General features: G+C 36.7%; 1 protein-coding gene and 1 pseudogene across 3 annotated transcripts in view; one reads left to right on the top strand and one right to left on the bottom strand.

Annotated features, from left to right (window-relative positions):
- The window catches only part of DDX50 (DExD-box helicase 50), a 31,679-nt gene that overhangs the window by 11,316 nt on the left and 6,884 nt on the right, over positions 1-13,479 (bottom strand). For all 3 annotated transcript variants that reach the window (XM_015063362.3, XM_027062157.2, XM_053207434.1), the window contains 5 exons: positions 13,027-13,205; positions 11,422-11,539; positions 11,120-11,305; positions 10,490-10,635; positions 5,840-5,989 (listed from right to left, as the gene is read on the bottom strand). In XM_015063362.3, coding sequence (XP_014918848.2) covers positions 5,840-5,989; positions 10,490-10,635; positions 11,120-11,305; positions 11,422-11,539; positions 13,027-13,205 — 779 coding nt within the window. The remainder of the gene's footprint in view (positions 1-5,839; positions 5,990-10,489; positions 10,636-11,119; positions 11,306-11,421; positions 11,540-13,026; positions 13,206-13,479) is intronic.
- On the top strand, positions 673-2,326 carry LOC106967181 (high mobility group protein B3-like; annotated as a pseudogene).

Genomic DNA, 13,479 nt, shown 5'->3' with positions numbered 1-13,479 from the left:
CATTACCATCTTTGTAAATCTAATCATTTAGGCAAAAATGATTTCCCAATGTTTTAATTTACATTTCTATAGTATTTAGTGAAGTTGAGCCTTCTTTATGTGATTTATATATTACCTTTCATTTGTACTGAAAATAATTTTCCTACTATTATAAACATATTTCCTAGAATTCTAGACACTATTAAAATTAAAAAGTTCGTAACAGTCCACATCTAAACCTTAGTAACCAAGTCTTAAGCATTCATGAATGAATTCACATACTTGGTGTGCACCAGATTCTGGAACAATCACAAAGCAACAGCCCTGGGATAGACAAGCTGACAGGCATTTTTGATACAGTATGATGATATATACTATGACCAGGTGCAGGCTGCTATAGGAATACTTACAAGGGAAGCCTAACTTAATTTTGTTTAAGGGTAAGGCAGCACTGAAGCTGAGGCCTGACAGATAATAAGGAACCAGTAGTCAGGTAGAAGGAGAGCAGGAGGCTAGGGAGTTTTGGGCAAACAAACTTCATACATGAACAGGGTGTCTTGAGGATCTACAATATTTGAGTATTGATAAAGCATAGTGTGTAAAGGAAAAAGTGATGAGAGATGAGGCTGGAAAGGAATATGAATTATATCCTGAGAACAATATGAAACAACTGAATGATTGTAAACAGGATTATCATGAACATATTCAGATTATCATGAACATATTTGCATTATAGAAGGAACACTCTGATTATAATGTATAGAATGTATTAGAAAATGGCAAAACAGAAAGACAAAAGCTAGAGACCTAGGTAGCAGGCTGTTGTAGAATTCAAAAGACGTATCAGTGGCCTCACCAAGGCAGTGCGAATCACCCTCTATGCATTCAACTAATACTTTATAACCTACGAAATGTCAGACACCAGGGATAAAATTGCAAACAAAAATAAGACTGCCTCTGTCCTCATGGTCTTTATACTCTGGTAGGGGAGATGGAAGTTAATCAAATTATGAGACACACAAATTTAGCCAACAACCGTAATCGATGCACGGGTATAAGAGGCAAAGAGCATTTATAAGAGGGCAATCCTATACTGGGGAAACAGCAGAGAAGAGAACAGAGGTCTCTGCCCTCACATGGCCACTGTTTGATGGGGAGCTTGTCAATCAGCAAGATAAATGTTGTAAAGTCAGGATGGCTAAAGGAACCAAAGAGCAAGATGTCTGCTTATGTCTTCTTTGTGCAGACATGCAGAGAGGAACCTAAGAAGAAAAACCCAGAGGTCCCTGTCAATTTTGCAGAATTTTCCAAGAAGTGCTCTGAGAGGTGGAAGATAACATCTGGGAAAGAAAAGTCTAAAGTTGATGAAATGGCAAAGGCAGATGAAATGCACTATTATTGGAAAATGAAGAATTATGGACCAGCTAAGGGAGGCAAGAAGAAGGACCCTAATGCCCCCAAAGGCCGTCTGGATTCTTCCTGTTCTGTTCAGAATTCTGCCCCAAGATCAAATCTACAAACCCTGGTATCTCCATTGGAGACACGGCGAAGAAGCTGGGTGAAATGGGGAATAACTTAAGTGACAGTGAAAAGCAGCCTTACAACAATAAGGCAGCAAAACTGAAGGAGAAGTAGAGAAGAAGGATGTCGCTGACTATAAGTCCCAAGGAAAGTTTGATGGCACAAAGGGTCCTGCAAAAGTTGCCAGGAAAAGGTGGAAGATGAGGAAGAGGAGGAGGAGGGGGAGGAGGCAGAGGCAGAGGAGGCGGGGGAGGAGGAATATAAAAACCGTTTATCTGTTAAAAAAAAAAAAGACAATCTGACCTAGTTTGGAGCAAGGAAGAATTCCCTGAGAGTGGTGCTCTAGACTTTTATCTGAAAGATAAGTAGGAGTTGCTAGGCAAGGAAGATTACAAGTTCAAGAGCCCTGTGGTGTGAGGAAACATGGCAGATATGGAAGACTGTACAGAAATTACAGGAAAGTATAATAAGATGAAGTTGGAAAGGTAAGTAGGAGGCTAAGCCATAAATGAATTCAAGAACTACTGTCAGATGAAACTGGGGGGACCTGGTGAAGAAAGGAGAAATGAGGTATAAAGGAAAGAAGCATTATTCTTGACTCCCAGATTTTAATTTTCTGCAACAGTAGTAAGAAAGAAATGGACCATTTTCAGCCATGGAAGATAGAATCTAAAAATACTTTGTGGCTGGGGCGCCTGGGTGGCTCAGTCAGTTAAGCATCCGACTTTGGCTCAGGTCATGATCTCGCAGTTCACAAGTTCGAGTCCCATGTTGGGCTTTGTGCTGACAGCTCAGAGCCTGGAGCCTGCTTCGGATTCCTCTCTGACATTCCCCAGACGCTCTCTCTCTCCCAAGAATAAATAAACACTTTAAAAAGAAGTCAAAAGCAAACATATGTTCAACAGTTGGGACAGTTTTTCATAGTGAAATTTTCAAATTCCCTTTATTTTTTTCAAAAAAAATTTTTTTAACGTTTATTCAATTTTGAGAGACAGAGAGAGCATGAGCAGGGAAGGGGCAGAGAGAGGGAGACACAGAATCCAAAACAGGCTCCATGCTCTGAGCTGTCAGCACAGAGCCCTGATGCAGGGCTCGAACTCACAAACTGCGAGATCCTGACCCGAGCCAAAGTCAGATGCTCAACCAACTGAGCCACCCAGGCACCCCTCAAATTCCCTTTAAAAAAATTTGATACAACATTGATTTTTTTCTTGATAATTAGTCCTAAGAAGGGACATAATACATTAATAATGCCAATGATGGGGGTACCTGGCTGGTTCAGTTGGTGAGCATACGACTCTTGATCTTGAGGTTTCGAGTTGGAGCCCCATGTTGGTGTAGTGATAAAATAATTAAAAAAAAAAAACAAAACAAAACACAGTGATGGTTTCCAGGTCTCTAACATCTGAGTAAATTATTTTCCAAAAGTTTGCGTGTGTGTGCACATATGCGCGCACGCGTGTGTGTATGTAGGTTTGTTTAGAATTAACAAAGCATTTTTCTTGGTAAAATCTGACCTTAAGGAAAAAAATAGTTAAAAACAAAGACAATAACCACTGAAGTTCCCTCAACAGTCCCTAAAATCCTGTATCACCTATAATGATATGCTACTATTTTTGACCTAAACAGTACACCAGCAGAGCAGAAACTGCATTGCTCTCAGCCACAGAAGCTGATTATCGTCCAGTAAGCAGGGGAATTCTTACCCAGCTTCTGCAGCAAGGCAGTTCCTCTCTAGGAGACAGAACAAGAGCGGCTGCAACACTGCTGCTGCTAGGAGTTCTAAGGCAGTACCAGGAAAGGTGAATCAACCACCCTCAATCACTTTCACCATTTGGCATCTGTGTATACCGTATACAAAGCTAAAACTACACAATTAGTTAAAATGATACTGAGGAAGATGTTGACAGAATAGTCTTTGAATCTCTCGTTCTCCCATAAAAACAAATAGAGCAACTGTATAACAAAATTAAAAATCCACAGACATCTATGACAAAACTAAGTGAAAGTATTTTCATGATTTCCAAACCATGAGCAGGTAGGGACAGATGTGTGTGTATATATGAGGTGGGGAGATTTGCTGGTCCTAAGAACAGATACTCCCTGAAAAGCCTAACGGACCAATTTGAGAACAGCAGCTGAACGTGGCAGTTTTTGTACACTCAATGGTGATTCCAGAGGATTCTAAGAATCCAGAGGTAAGATCTGGAAGAGGCTGGAGCAGCCTGGACCCTATGTGAACTTTCAAAACTAATAAGCCAATGTTTCCTTGCCAGGAAGAGCTCCACACTGAGGAGAAAGTGTTGGACCTAGGATCCAAACTGAGGATAGCAGGGATTACAGAAGCAAAGGAATAGAAGATCCGCATAAAAATGAGGGAAGGGGCGCCTGAGTGGTTCAGTTGAAGCGTCCAACTCTTGATTTCAGGGCTCAGGTCATGATCTCACAGTTCGTGGGTTTGAGCCCTGTGTCAGGCTCTACACAGACAGTACAGAGCCTGCTTGGGATTCTCTCTTTCTCATTCTCTGCCCCTCCTCCCCCCACCCTCTCAAAATAAATAACTTTAAAAAAAAGTTAGGGAAAGACAGCCAGAGCTCAGAAAGTGGGATATGCTTTACTCCAAAAACAATGGCAAAACATATTTAAGATACTGAAGGAAAGGAAATATGAACCAAGTATTTTAATATCCAGCCAAATGATTTTCAGGTATCATTACAAATCACAAACAATCTATTATCAACAGGTAATATTATTTCCATAAGCCCTTCTTCAAGAATCTACTATGCAACTCTCAGACAACAAAATTGACTGGAGAGACACTGACATAAAAACTAAGGAGTTTTTTATGAGTTTTAAGTTTAAAAACTTTTTTAAGAGTTTTTAAAGAGAAAGAACTATGCATTATACACTCTTATAACATAGTTTTGCCCTAAATAAACAAACAAACCTGAATTTCCAGGAAATACAGAAGAAGACAGAGGAACGTGTTAAATGACTTCACAGGGAAACAATACTCTAGATGATGGAAACTTGGGTTTCTTAAATAACAAAAAAGATGATGCACCTGAGTGGCTTAGTTGGTTAAGCATCCAACTCTGAATCTTGGCTCAAGTCATGATCTCACACTCGTGAGACTGAGCCCCACATTCTTAAGATTTTCTCTCTCCCTCTGCCTCTCTTGTGCTCTCAAAAAATAAAAAAATACACGAAAAAAAAGCTACAAGAAAAAAGTTGAGAAAGGAATCCATACATTAAAGAGATATATTGAGGCGTTCCTGGGTGGCTCAGCTGGATAAGCGACTAACTTCAGCTCAGGTCATGATCTCACGGTTCCTGAGTTCAAACCCCACATCAGGCTCTCTGCTGTCAGCACAGAGCCAGCTTCAGATCCTCTGTCCCCCCTCACTCTCTGCCCCTCCCCACTCATGCTCTCTCTCTCAAAAATAAACATTAAAAAAAGTAAAAAAAGAAAGAGATATAATAAAATCACACAATTTACGAATCTTATTTGAATCTACAAAAGAAAACTATAAAAACAAAAACTATAGGGGCCCCTAGGTGGCTCAGTCGGTTGAGCATCCAGCTTCAGCTCAGGTCATGATCTCACAGTTTATGAGTTCGAGCCCCACGTGGGACTCTGTGGGGACAGCTCAGAGTCTGGAGCCTGCTTCAGATTCTGTGTCTCCCTCTCTCTCTGGCTCTCACCTGCTCATGTACTCTCTCTCTCTCAAAACTAAACAAACATTTAAAAAAATGTTTTTAAACAGAAACTATAAAAGAAAAAAAGCAATCATGAGGCAATTCACAATTTGAACACAAATTGACATTTGAAAATTAATTACTATTAATTTTTTAGATGTGGTAACATTATTATAGGTTTAAAAAAATTCTTTTCTTTTAGAGACACATACCCAAAAATTTATAATATGTAATAATATGTTATCTAGGGTTTGCATAAAAATAATTCAGGAGCAGGAAGTGAGTGGGCATTTGGATGAAATAAGGTTAATTGTTGCAGTTGATCCATTCATTCAATAAACATTTGTAATTCATTTTATAACACAGCTTTCAACTATTACCCACTCTTACCCACAGGAATTCATTTTGTTTCAACCTTTATATTTTCAAGATCAATTTATGCAAAGTCTTGAAAAACCTTCTCATGAAAATGGGTAGAATTCTATCCTCACTTAAAAGATCATGAAAGGTTGGTTATAACTTCCTTCTGAATTAGATTCGATTCTAAAAATACTGTCAAACCTGGTCCACAAAGGACAATATTTTTCTTCAGTGAGTCATCCCTATAATCTCAATTAGAGAAGCATCAGAAAAGACTTACCTGTTTTATGTGTGGATTCATGGCCATTTCAGTTACATTCTTTTTGGTCTCACAGAAAATAATAGCCCTCCCTTCAGACCCACTGTAGACTTGAAGGACATCTCCAATAACTGCTGGCCTCTGAGACCAATGGCACTGGATGGCCAAATGCTTTGAGGAAAGAAAATACCAATTATCTGTTTCATTAAAATTAGTGAAAATGACTTCCCTTGTATATTTTTTTCCTAATCTGTTCAAGAATTGGCCTTTCTGGGAGACAATAAAACGACAATTCTTCTGAACCCCATTTGAAAACAATATACAAACGGCCATCAATAGGTGAAGGGATATATAAACTAGTATATTTATACAATGTAATACTATTCAGTAATTAAAAGGAACTAAAAACTAAAAGAGAAAAGAATCAACTACTGATACATGCAACAATATGGATTAATCTCAATAGGTAAATGAAGTTTTATAGAAAGAGAACACACATAGTAGGATTCCATTTATATCAAGTTCTAGAATAGGCATAACTAATCTATGTAGAAAAAATCAGAACAGTGGCTGTCCCTAGATGGGGGACTTCACTGAGCAGGGCCATGAGGGAAATTTCTGGGATGATGGTAATATTTCTACATGTGGTTAGGAGGTTAGGTTATATACATTTATGAATTTGTCAAAACTAAACAAATATACTTGAAATTCTGGCTTTTTAATATGTAAGTCTCATCTTTAAAAATTGCAAATATTACATGAAACCCAAAAATATGCTAACTGAAAGAAGCCCAACACAAAAAGGTCATGTACTGTATGACTACATTTATATGAAGCATCAAGAATAGGTAAGTCCATAGGGACAGAAAGCAGATTGGTGATGCCAGAGGCTATGCAAAGGGGATGATGGGGAGCAACTGCTTAATGATTATTGGGTTTCCTTTTGGGGTGATGATGTGTTTTGGAAGTAGACAAAAGCTATGGTTGCACAACATCATGAATATATACATGTTATACAGTTAATTTTGTGAATTTTGCCTCAGAAACTTTGTAGGGGTGCCTACTAAAACATCTGACTCTTGATTTTGGCTCAGGTCATGATCCCAGGGTAGTGGGATTAAGCCCTGCATCAGACTCTGCACTGAGCTTTGGAGCATGCTTAAGATTCTCTCTCTCCCTCTGCCCCTCTTGCACACTCTCTCAAATATAAATAAATAAATAAATAAATAAATAAATAAATAAATAAATAAATAAATAACAACAACAAATTTATAATATGAGCATATGGGTGCTCACTGTAAAATTGTTTTGACTTTTCAGTGTTTGAAAATTTTCATGACAAAATGTTGGGAGGGGTACCTGGCTGGCTCAGTTAGTAGAGCATGCGACACTTAAACTCCAGGTTGTGAGTTCAAGCCTGGGTATAGAGATAACTTAAAAAATAAAATCTGTAGGGGCGCATGGGTGGCTCAGTCAGTTAAGCATCCAGCTTCGGCTCAGGTCATGATCTCGCGGTCTGTGAATTTGAGCCCCACGTCAGGCTCTGTGCTGACAGCTCTGAGCCTGGAGCCTGCTTCAGATTCTGGGTTTCCTTCTCTCTCTGCCCTTCCCCTGCTCGCGCTCTCCCAAAAAAATAAACATTAAAAAAAATTTTTTTAAAGAAAATAAAATCTTTAATCAGGCTCCACACGGAGTATGGAGTCTGCTTGAGATTCATTCTCTCTCTCTCTCAATTGCTCTCTGCCTCCCCCACTCTCACAGGCTTTCTTTCTCTCAAAATAAATAAATAAATAAACTTAAAAAATATTTTAAAAAATAAAAATAAAACTCTTTTAAAAACGCTCGGGATAAAATTGTGTATTCTAAATCTGTGCATTTTAACATGTATTATATTTCAATTGCTATTGTATATTCTAAATCTGTGCACTTTAACATGTATTATATCTCAATAAAATTGTTTTTAAAATGTAATACAGGGGCACCTGGATGGCTTAGTAGGTTAAACATCCGACTCTTGGAGCACTTGGGTGGCTCAATTGGTTGAGCGTCCAACTGCAGCTCAGGTCATGATCTTGCAGCATGAGTTCAAGCCCCGCCTTGGGCTCTGTGCTGACAGCTCAGAGCCTGAAGCCTGCTTCAGATTCTGTGTCTCCCTCTCTCTCTGCCCATCCCCACTTGCACTGTCTCTGTCTCTCTCTCAAAAATAAACATTGAAAAAGAAAACAAGAAAAACAAAAAAACATGAGACTTGATATCGGCTCAGGTCGTGATCTCGTATCTCACAGACATAAAATCAAGCCCCAGGTCAGGCTCCACGCTCAGTTTGAGATTCTCCCACTTGTGCAGGTATGTGCATGCTCTCTCTCTCTCTCTCAAAATAAATAAACATTTAAAATAATAATAATAAAAACAGGGCATCTGGGTGGCTCTCAGTCTGTTAAGTGGGCAACAATTAATGTCAGCTCAGGTCATGTGATTTATGGTTCGAGCCCCAAGTCAGGTTCCATGCTGATAGGGCAGAGCCTGCTTGGGATTCTCTCTCTCACCCTCTCTCTCTGCCCCTTCCCTGATCCCACAGGTGTGCGCACACATGCGCACGCATTCTCAAAATAAACTTTAAAAAAATAATAATAAAATATAATACAAATTAATTACACAGCACCTGGAAAATAGAGAAAAGAACAAAGAAAATGAAGAATCTTTTGTACCACCTATGACACTCCTGCTTCTTCTTCACCATGGTTTAAAAAAAAAAACAAAACAAGAACCTAAATCTGACCAAGCCTCACAATCCAAACATCAATTCACAGGAAAATGAAAGCGGAATAACATGTTAAATAACACCACAGGGTTGCCAATTACCAAAATAAAGACTGTGGGAAATGTATCATTTGAAAAATGATCATGTCCTTTTAACAAAAAAAAATTGTAAAAATAAAGTGACACAGGAACATGTAGATTATAAGATTTAAGAGAAATATAAACCAGTGGCAATTCAAAGATCTTATTTGGATCCAAACTGAAACTATATAAAAAAAAAAAGACAACTAAGGTAACAAGGGCACTAGATATTCAATAATATTAAATTACTGGGTTTTTTTCTAATGTGATAACTTTGTAATTTTTGTTTTGTTTTTTAAAGAACACTTATTCTTTTCAAAATATAAACAATTACATGAAGATGAAATGATGACAAGATTGCTTCCAATGTAGGAATGAAGAATGTATGGGGGTATAGAAAAGATCATCATTAAAGCCTGGTGATGAGGGCCCCTGGGTGGCTCAGCGGGTTAAGCGTCATACTCTTGGATTCAGCTCAGGTCATGGTCGCACAGTTCATGGATTCGGGCCCCACAGCAAGTTCTGCGCTGACAGCACAGAGCCTGCATGGGATTCTGTCTCCCTCTCTCTCTGCCCCTCCCCTGCTCTTGCTGTCTCTCTCTCTCTCTCAAAAATAAAATAAATAAACATTAAAAGAAAAAAAAAGCCTGGTGATGGGTATATCGAGTCCCTTACAATATTCGATTTCTGCATATGTTTGAAAACTTCCTTAATAAATTTTCACTGATGCATTGTATTCTTATAAAATCTTCAACCATTACAAAATGTAAGAGTTTCCTTTGACTATCCCATACTATAAAAATCTTCTTTCCCAAAATTAATTATTGGTTTGATGTCTATCCTTCCAAACTATCTTTATACATTTACATAAATACCTAAACCTTCCAAACTATCTTTATACATTTACATAAATACCTAAAGAATCCATTTAGCATTATTTGTGTATTTTTTGTACACACAAAAATACAGTGTAATTCTGTACATATCACTTTGTAATTTGGCTTTTATCAAATTCATTCTTTTTAACCATTCCATTGTACTTATACATTATACCATTGTTTAGCCTATTTTTATTTGCATATATATACATACATATATATGTACATCTATTAAATGGAAAGTGACATACATGGTACCTACCATAAATAATGCAAATGCCATCTTTAATCCTTTCTTTTTTGTGTCTTTTGTTTGTTTGTTTGTTTGTTTGTTTTTGCAAGTCAGCTCTAAGTCCAATGCAGGGTTGGAACTCAAAACCCTGAGATCAAAAGTCACATGCACTACCAACTGAGCCAGTCAGGCACCCCTTTCATTCTTTTTAAAAATATATATACTACTGGTTTAAATTTTTATGGAGTGAAAATTATCAACATTTTCCTTCTGACTTTATGTTTAGAAAAGCTTTCCCTTCCATGAAATCAAAAAATTGTTCATCTACACCTGCTTTAAATTTTATGGTTCACTTACTTCTTAAAATTCTTTTGAGACCTTTTTTGGTATAGGGTATGAGATGAAGCTCTAACTATTATCAGCACTATTCTCTTCATATTGATATAAACTGTCTCCTTTGTCACTTTCTACATACTTCAAGTCCTTCTCTATGGCTGCTTGTAGAGTATCTCCTGTTAGGACTTGCTTATTTACATATTGTCTTCTACTTATTCTATTCTGTTCCTTAATCTCAGACCATAGAAATACATAGGTATCTTACTGACTAAAGGTGAAAAAAGAGATTTGGCCTGAACTGGTACCTAAAACTTAAAGTTTAGCTTCAGCAAATTTCAAATACCAACTAAAAGCTACAATCTCTCATGCTAGAAAGCTACTTACTTCCACAGTAGTTGCAGCCTTTTGAGTCATTTTTCCAACAAGGTCAACCTGTTCATATCTGGATTTCATGTATTTTTTTGCAACTTTGTATACCCATTGTGGGCAAGTTGCAGAAAAAAGTAAAGTCTGAGGATTGTCTTCAGAATCTTAAATAAACAAAAAGAATTCAAATGCTTTCTTAATATCCATGATGTAGTCAGCTCTTGAACCCCCCCCCAAACTTCAAAGAAATAACTAAAAATTCAAAACTTGGGGTAAAATTTGAACATACGAACTTCACTGCAATTAAAACTTTCAACTTTCAAAATTGGGGGAAAAAATGAAGAAAACTGAACCCAGAAAAAAAAGGTGAGAATTTAAGAAGGGACAATGACCAAAGAAATCAGTAAAAATGAGTTAGTAAATCTAACTATGGACTATAAAAAATAATACATGAAAGAAACTGTAGGAAGCTAACAAATATGTTAAAGTACGTCACCATACTCTCTTGTTTAGGAAGAGAACACATTCCAAATAACTTTAGTTTTGTTTGAAGGCTGGGGACAGTGTAATAATAATTATGAAATAAAAAATTCATAACTTTTAGATAAAGAATAATTGCTAATGTGTTTATTTGGAATTAGGATATACCAGTTTTGTAGGATTCATGGATGATATCTTCAACTTGTTCAGCAAATCCTAAATCTAACATTTGATCCACTTCATCAAGTACAACATGGCGCAGTTTAGAAAGATCTAATCGGCCACTCTGCAGATGGTCTTTGATACGACCAGGAGTCCCAACCAAGATGTCAATACCATTTCGAATATGATTAACTGTTAGAGGAGAGAAATACCGTAACATATAAAAATCAAATATACATTTTCACATTATTTCCTTAGATTTAAGTAGCAAGTAGATCTTTGCACTACCCTCTTACGTATTTACTCACTTTGGCTTTGATAGGATGTTCCACCATAAAAACACGCCACACTGAGTTTCCTAGTGATATCTTTGAAGTCTTTGGCTACTTGGTTTGCCAGTTCCCTTGTAGGAGCCAAAACAAGTACCTAAGCAAGAGATTTAAAAAATAAAAAGATACTTTTCTAAAGACAACTAAATTCAAAATGAGAAGATTTTTTTTTTAAGGCACATTTAAAACTAGAAATCTAAACATTAAAGTCGTAGTATTTAAAGACACAGCACCAATGCCAACAAGAACAGCTTATATTGATAATATCCTCCCCACTTCCTTCAGGTTTTTTTTTTTCAAAACTCACTTTCTCAAGGAGATTCTTAACTCTTTTCATATCCTCCACCCCTCCTTAACTGTCTCTCCCGAGCACTTATGTCATATTAAATATTCATATTTTACCTTTTTATTTATTGTCTGTCTCACCCACTAAAATATAAGCTGCCATGAAGGCAAGGATTTATGTCAATTTAAGTTACTGAATTCCTTACACTTGAGACCATGCCTGGCACAGAACAGATACCCAAAAAGTATTTGTGAAATGAATACACAAACGTTTACGAGCCAACCACTAGTGCTTTCGCCAAATTACAGAATTTGAGCCTCACAAAAACCCTGTGAGGTGGCATTATTATCATAATTTTACAGATGAGGAACCTGAGTCTTAGAGAAGTCAAGTCTTGTCCAAGATCAAACAGCTAGAAGTGGTGGAGCTGGAATCTCCAATAACGCCCTTCCAGCATAAAAGCTTTTTAAGGCAGGGTCCTATTTCTACTACTTGCAGTCTTTCCTAATTTCACCAAAGAACAAAACTCTCTAAAAAAGGTTTTTCCTGTTGGCCACCCTGATCCAAGACCATTATGACTTAATTATACTCATACATGTGAATTTACTTTCATATTGCAATACCATTTAGGAATCTCAAAGAACAAATTACTTTTAGTCACATTATCTGTTCAAATCATGATGCTGATTTTTTCTTTTTTCTTTTATTAACCTTAAAGTGAACACAGGTTCTAAAAACATCAAATTTCAGGCTAAAATTTCATTAGGTCCTCTCTGCTCTCTCCTACTTATACATTAAGACAGATCTCTAATACCCCAATAACATATGGACTAGCAATATCATTACTATAATCTCTTCTTTAAAAAAAATCAACCAGTGAAATAAATGATATTGATTATTAACTGAATGACCAAATAAATGAATACCTCTTTAGCAAATTCATTGTTTAAAAGCAAAGGTCAAGACTGAAAAAAAAGAAGACAAGGTCACTAAATATATTCCCTATAAATACACCTAAAATTAGACATGCTGGCTTTATAACATCTATGTTTACAAACATCTTTATCAAAGACATCTATGGATCCATACACATTACACTCATATGTAATAACTACTTCATTCGGCTTGAGATTTATATTAAAAAATCCACTAATTTTTGCTTTAGGACCTAAATTTTTACTTTATGCCACAGAACTAACTTTTCTATCTCGGGGGTTCTTGAACTTAAGATCAGTATACTCTTTCTTTCCCTAACCATTAGAGTAATGTTTAAACCTTTTACTCCCTATAATGGTTACCTTTGGTGAGCGGCTTTTTTTAATTGTCTCTTGATTTCTTTGGAGTCTTTCAATCAAGGGGATAGCAAAAGAAAATGTCTTTCCTGTTCCTGTCCGTGCTTGAGCAATTAAATCTTTTCCTTCATATACAGGACCAAAGGTCTTAACTTGAATAGGAAAGAGATATGTTACCCCTCGACCTGTAAAATGAGATTTCATTGAAATATATTTAAGACTAGCGTTAGGAAAAAATATATTTATTTGAAAATGACAATCCAGATTCCTCTATGTCAGCCTAAAAATATACCACCTAGTGACATTTACAGTTATTCCTACCCCAAAGAGGAATTTTTTAAAAATTGGTCTGAACTCTTGACAGATACATACAATTAAAGTCAAAAACCGGTCAGAATATCAAAAAGGATGATGTAGAAATAACTGCAATTAAAGAAGGGCTTATTTCTCTTACACTTT

The sequence above is a fragment of the Acinonyx jubatus genome, chromosome D2, assembly GCF_027475565.1.
Source record: "Acinonyx jubatus isolate Ajub_Pintada_27869175 chromosome D2, VMU_Ajub_asm_v1.0, whole genome shotgun sequence".
Taxonomy (NCBI): Eukaryota; Metazoa; Chordata; class Mammalia; order Carnivora; family Felidae; genus Acinonyx; species Acinonyx jubatus.
Note: the sequence above shows the minus strand (reverse complement) of the source record. Positions and strands in the feature narration are given on the sequence as shown.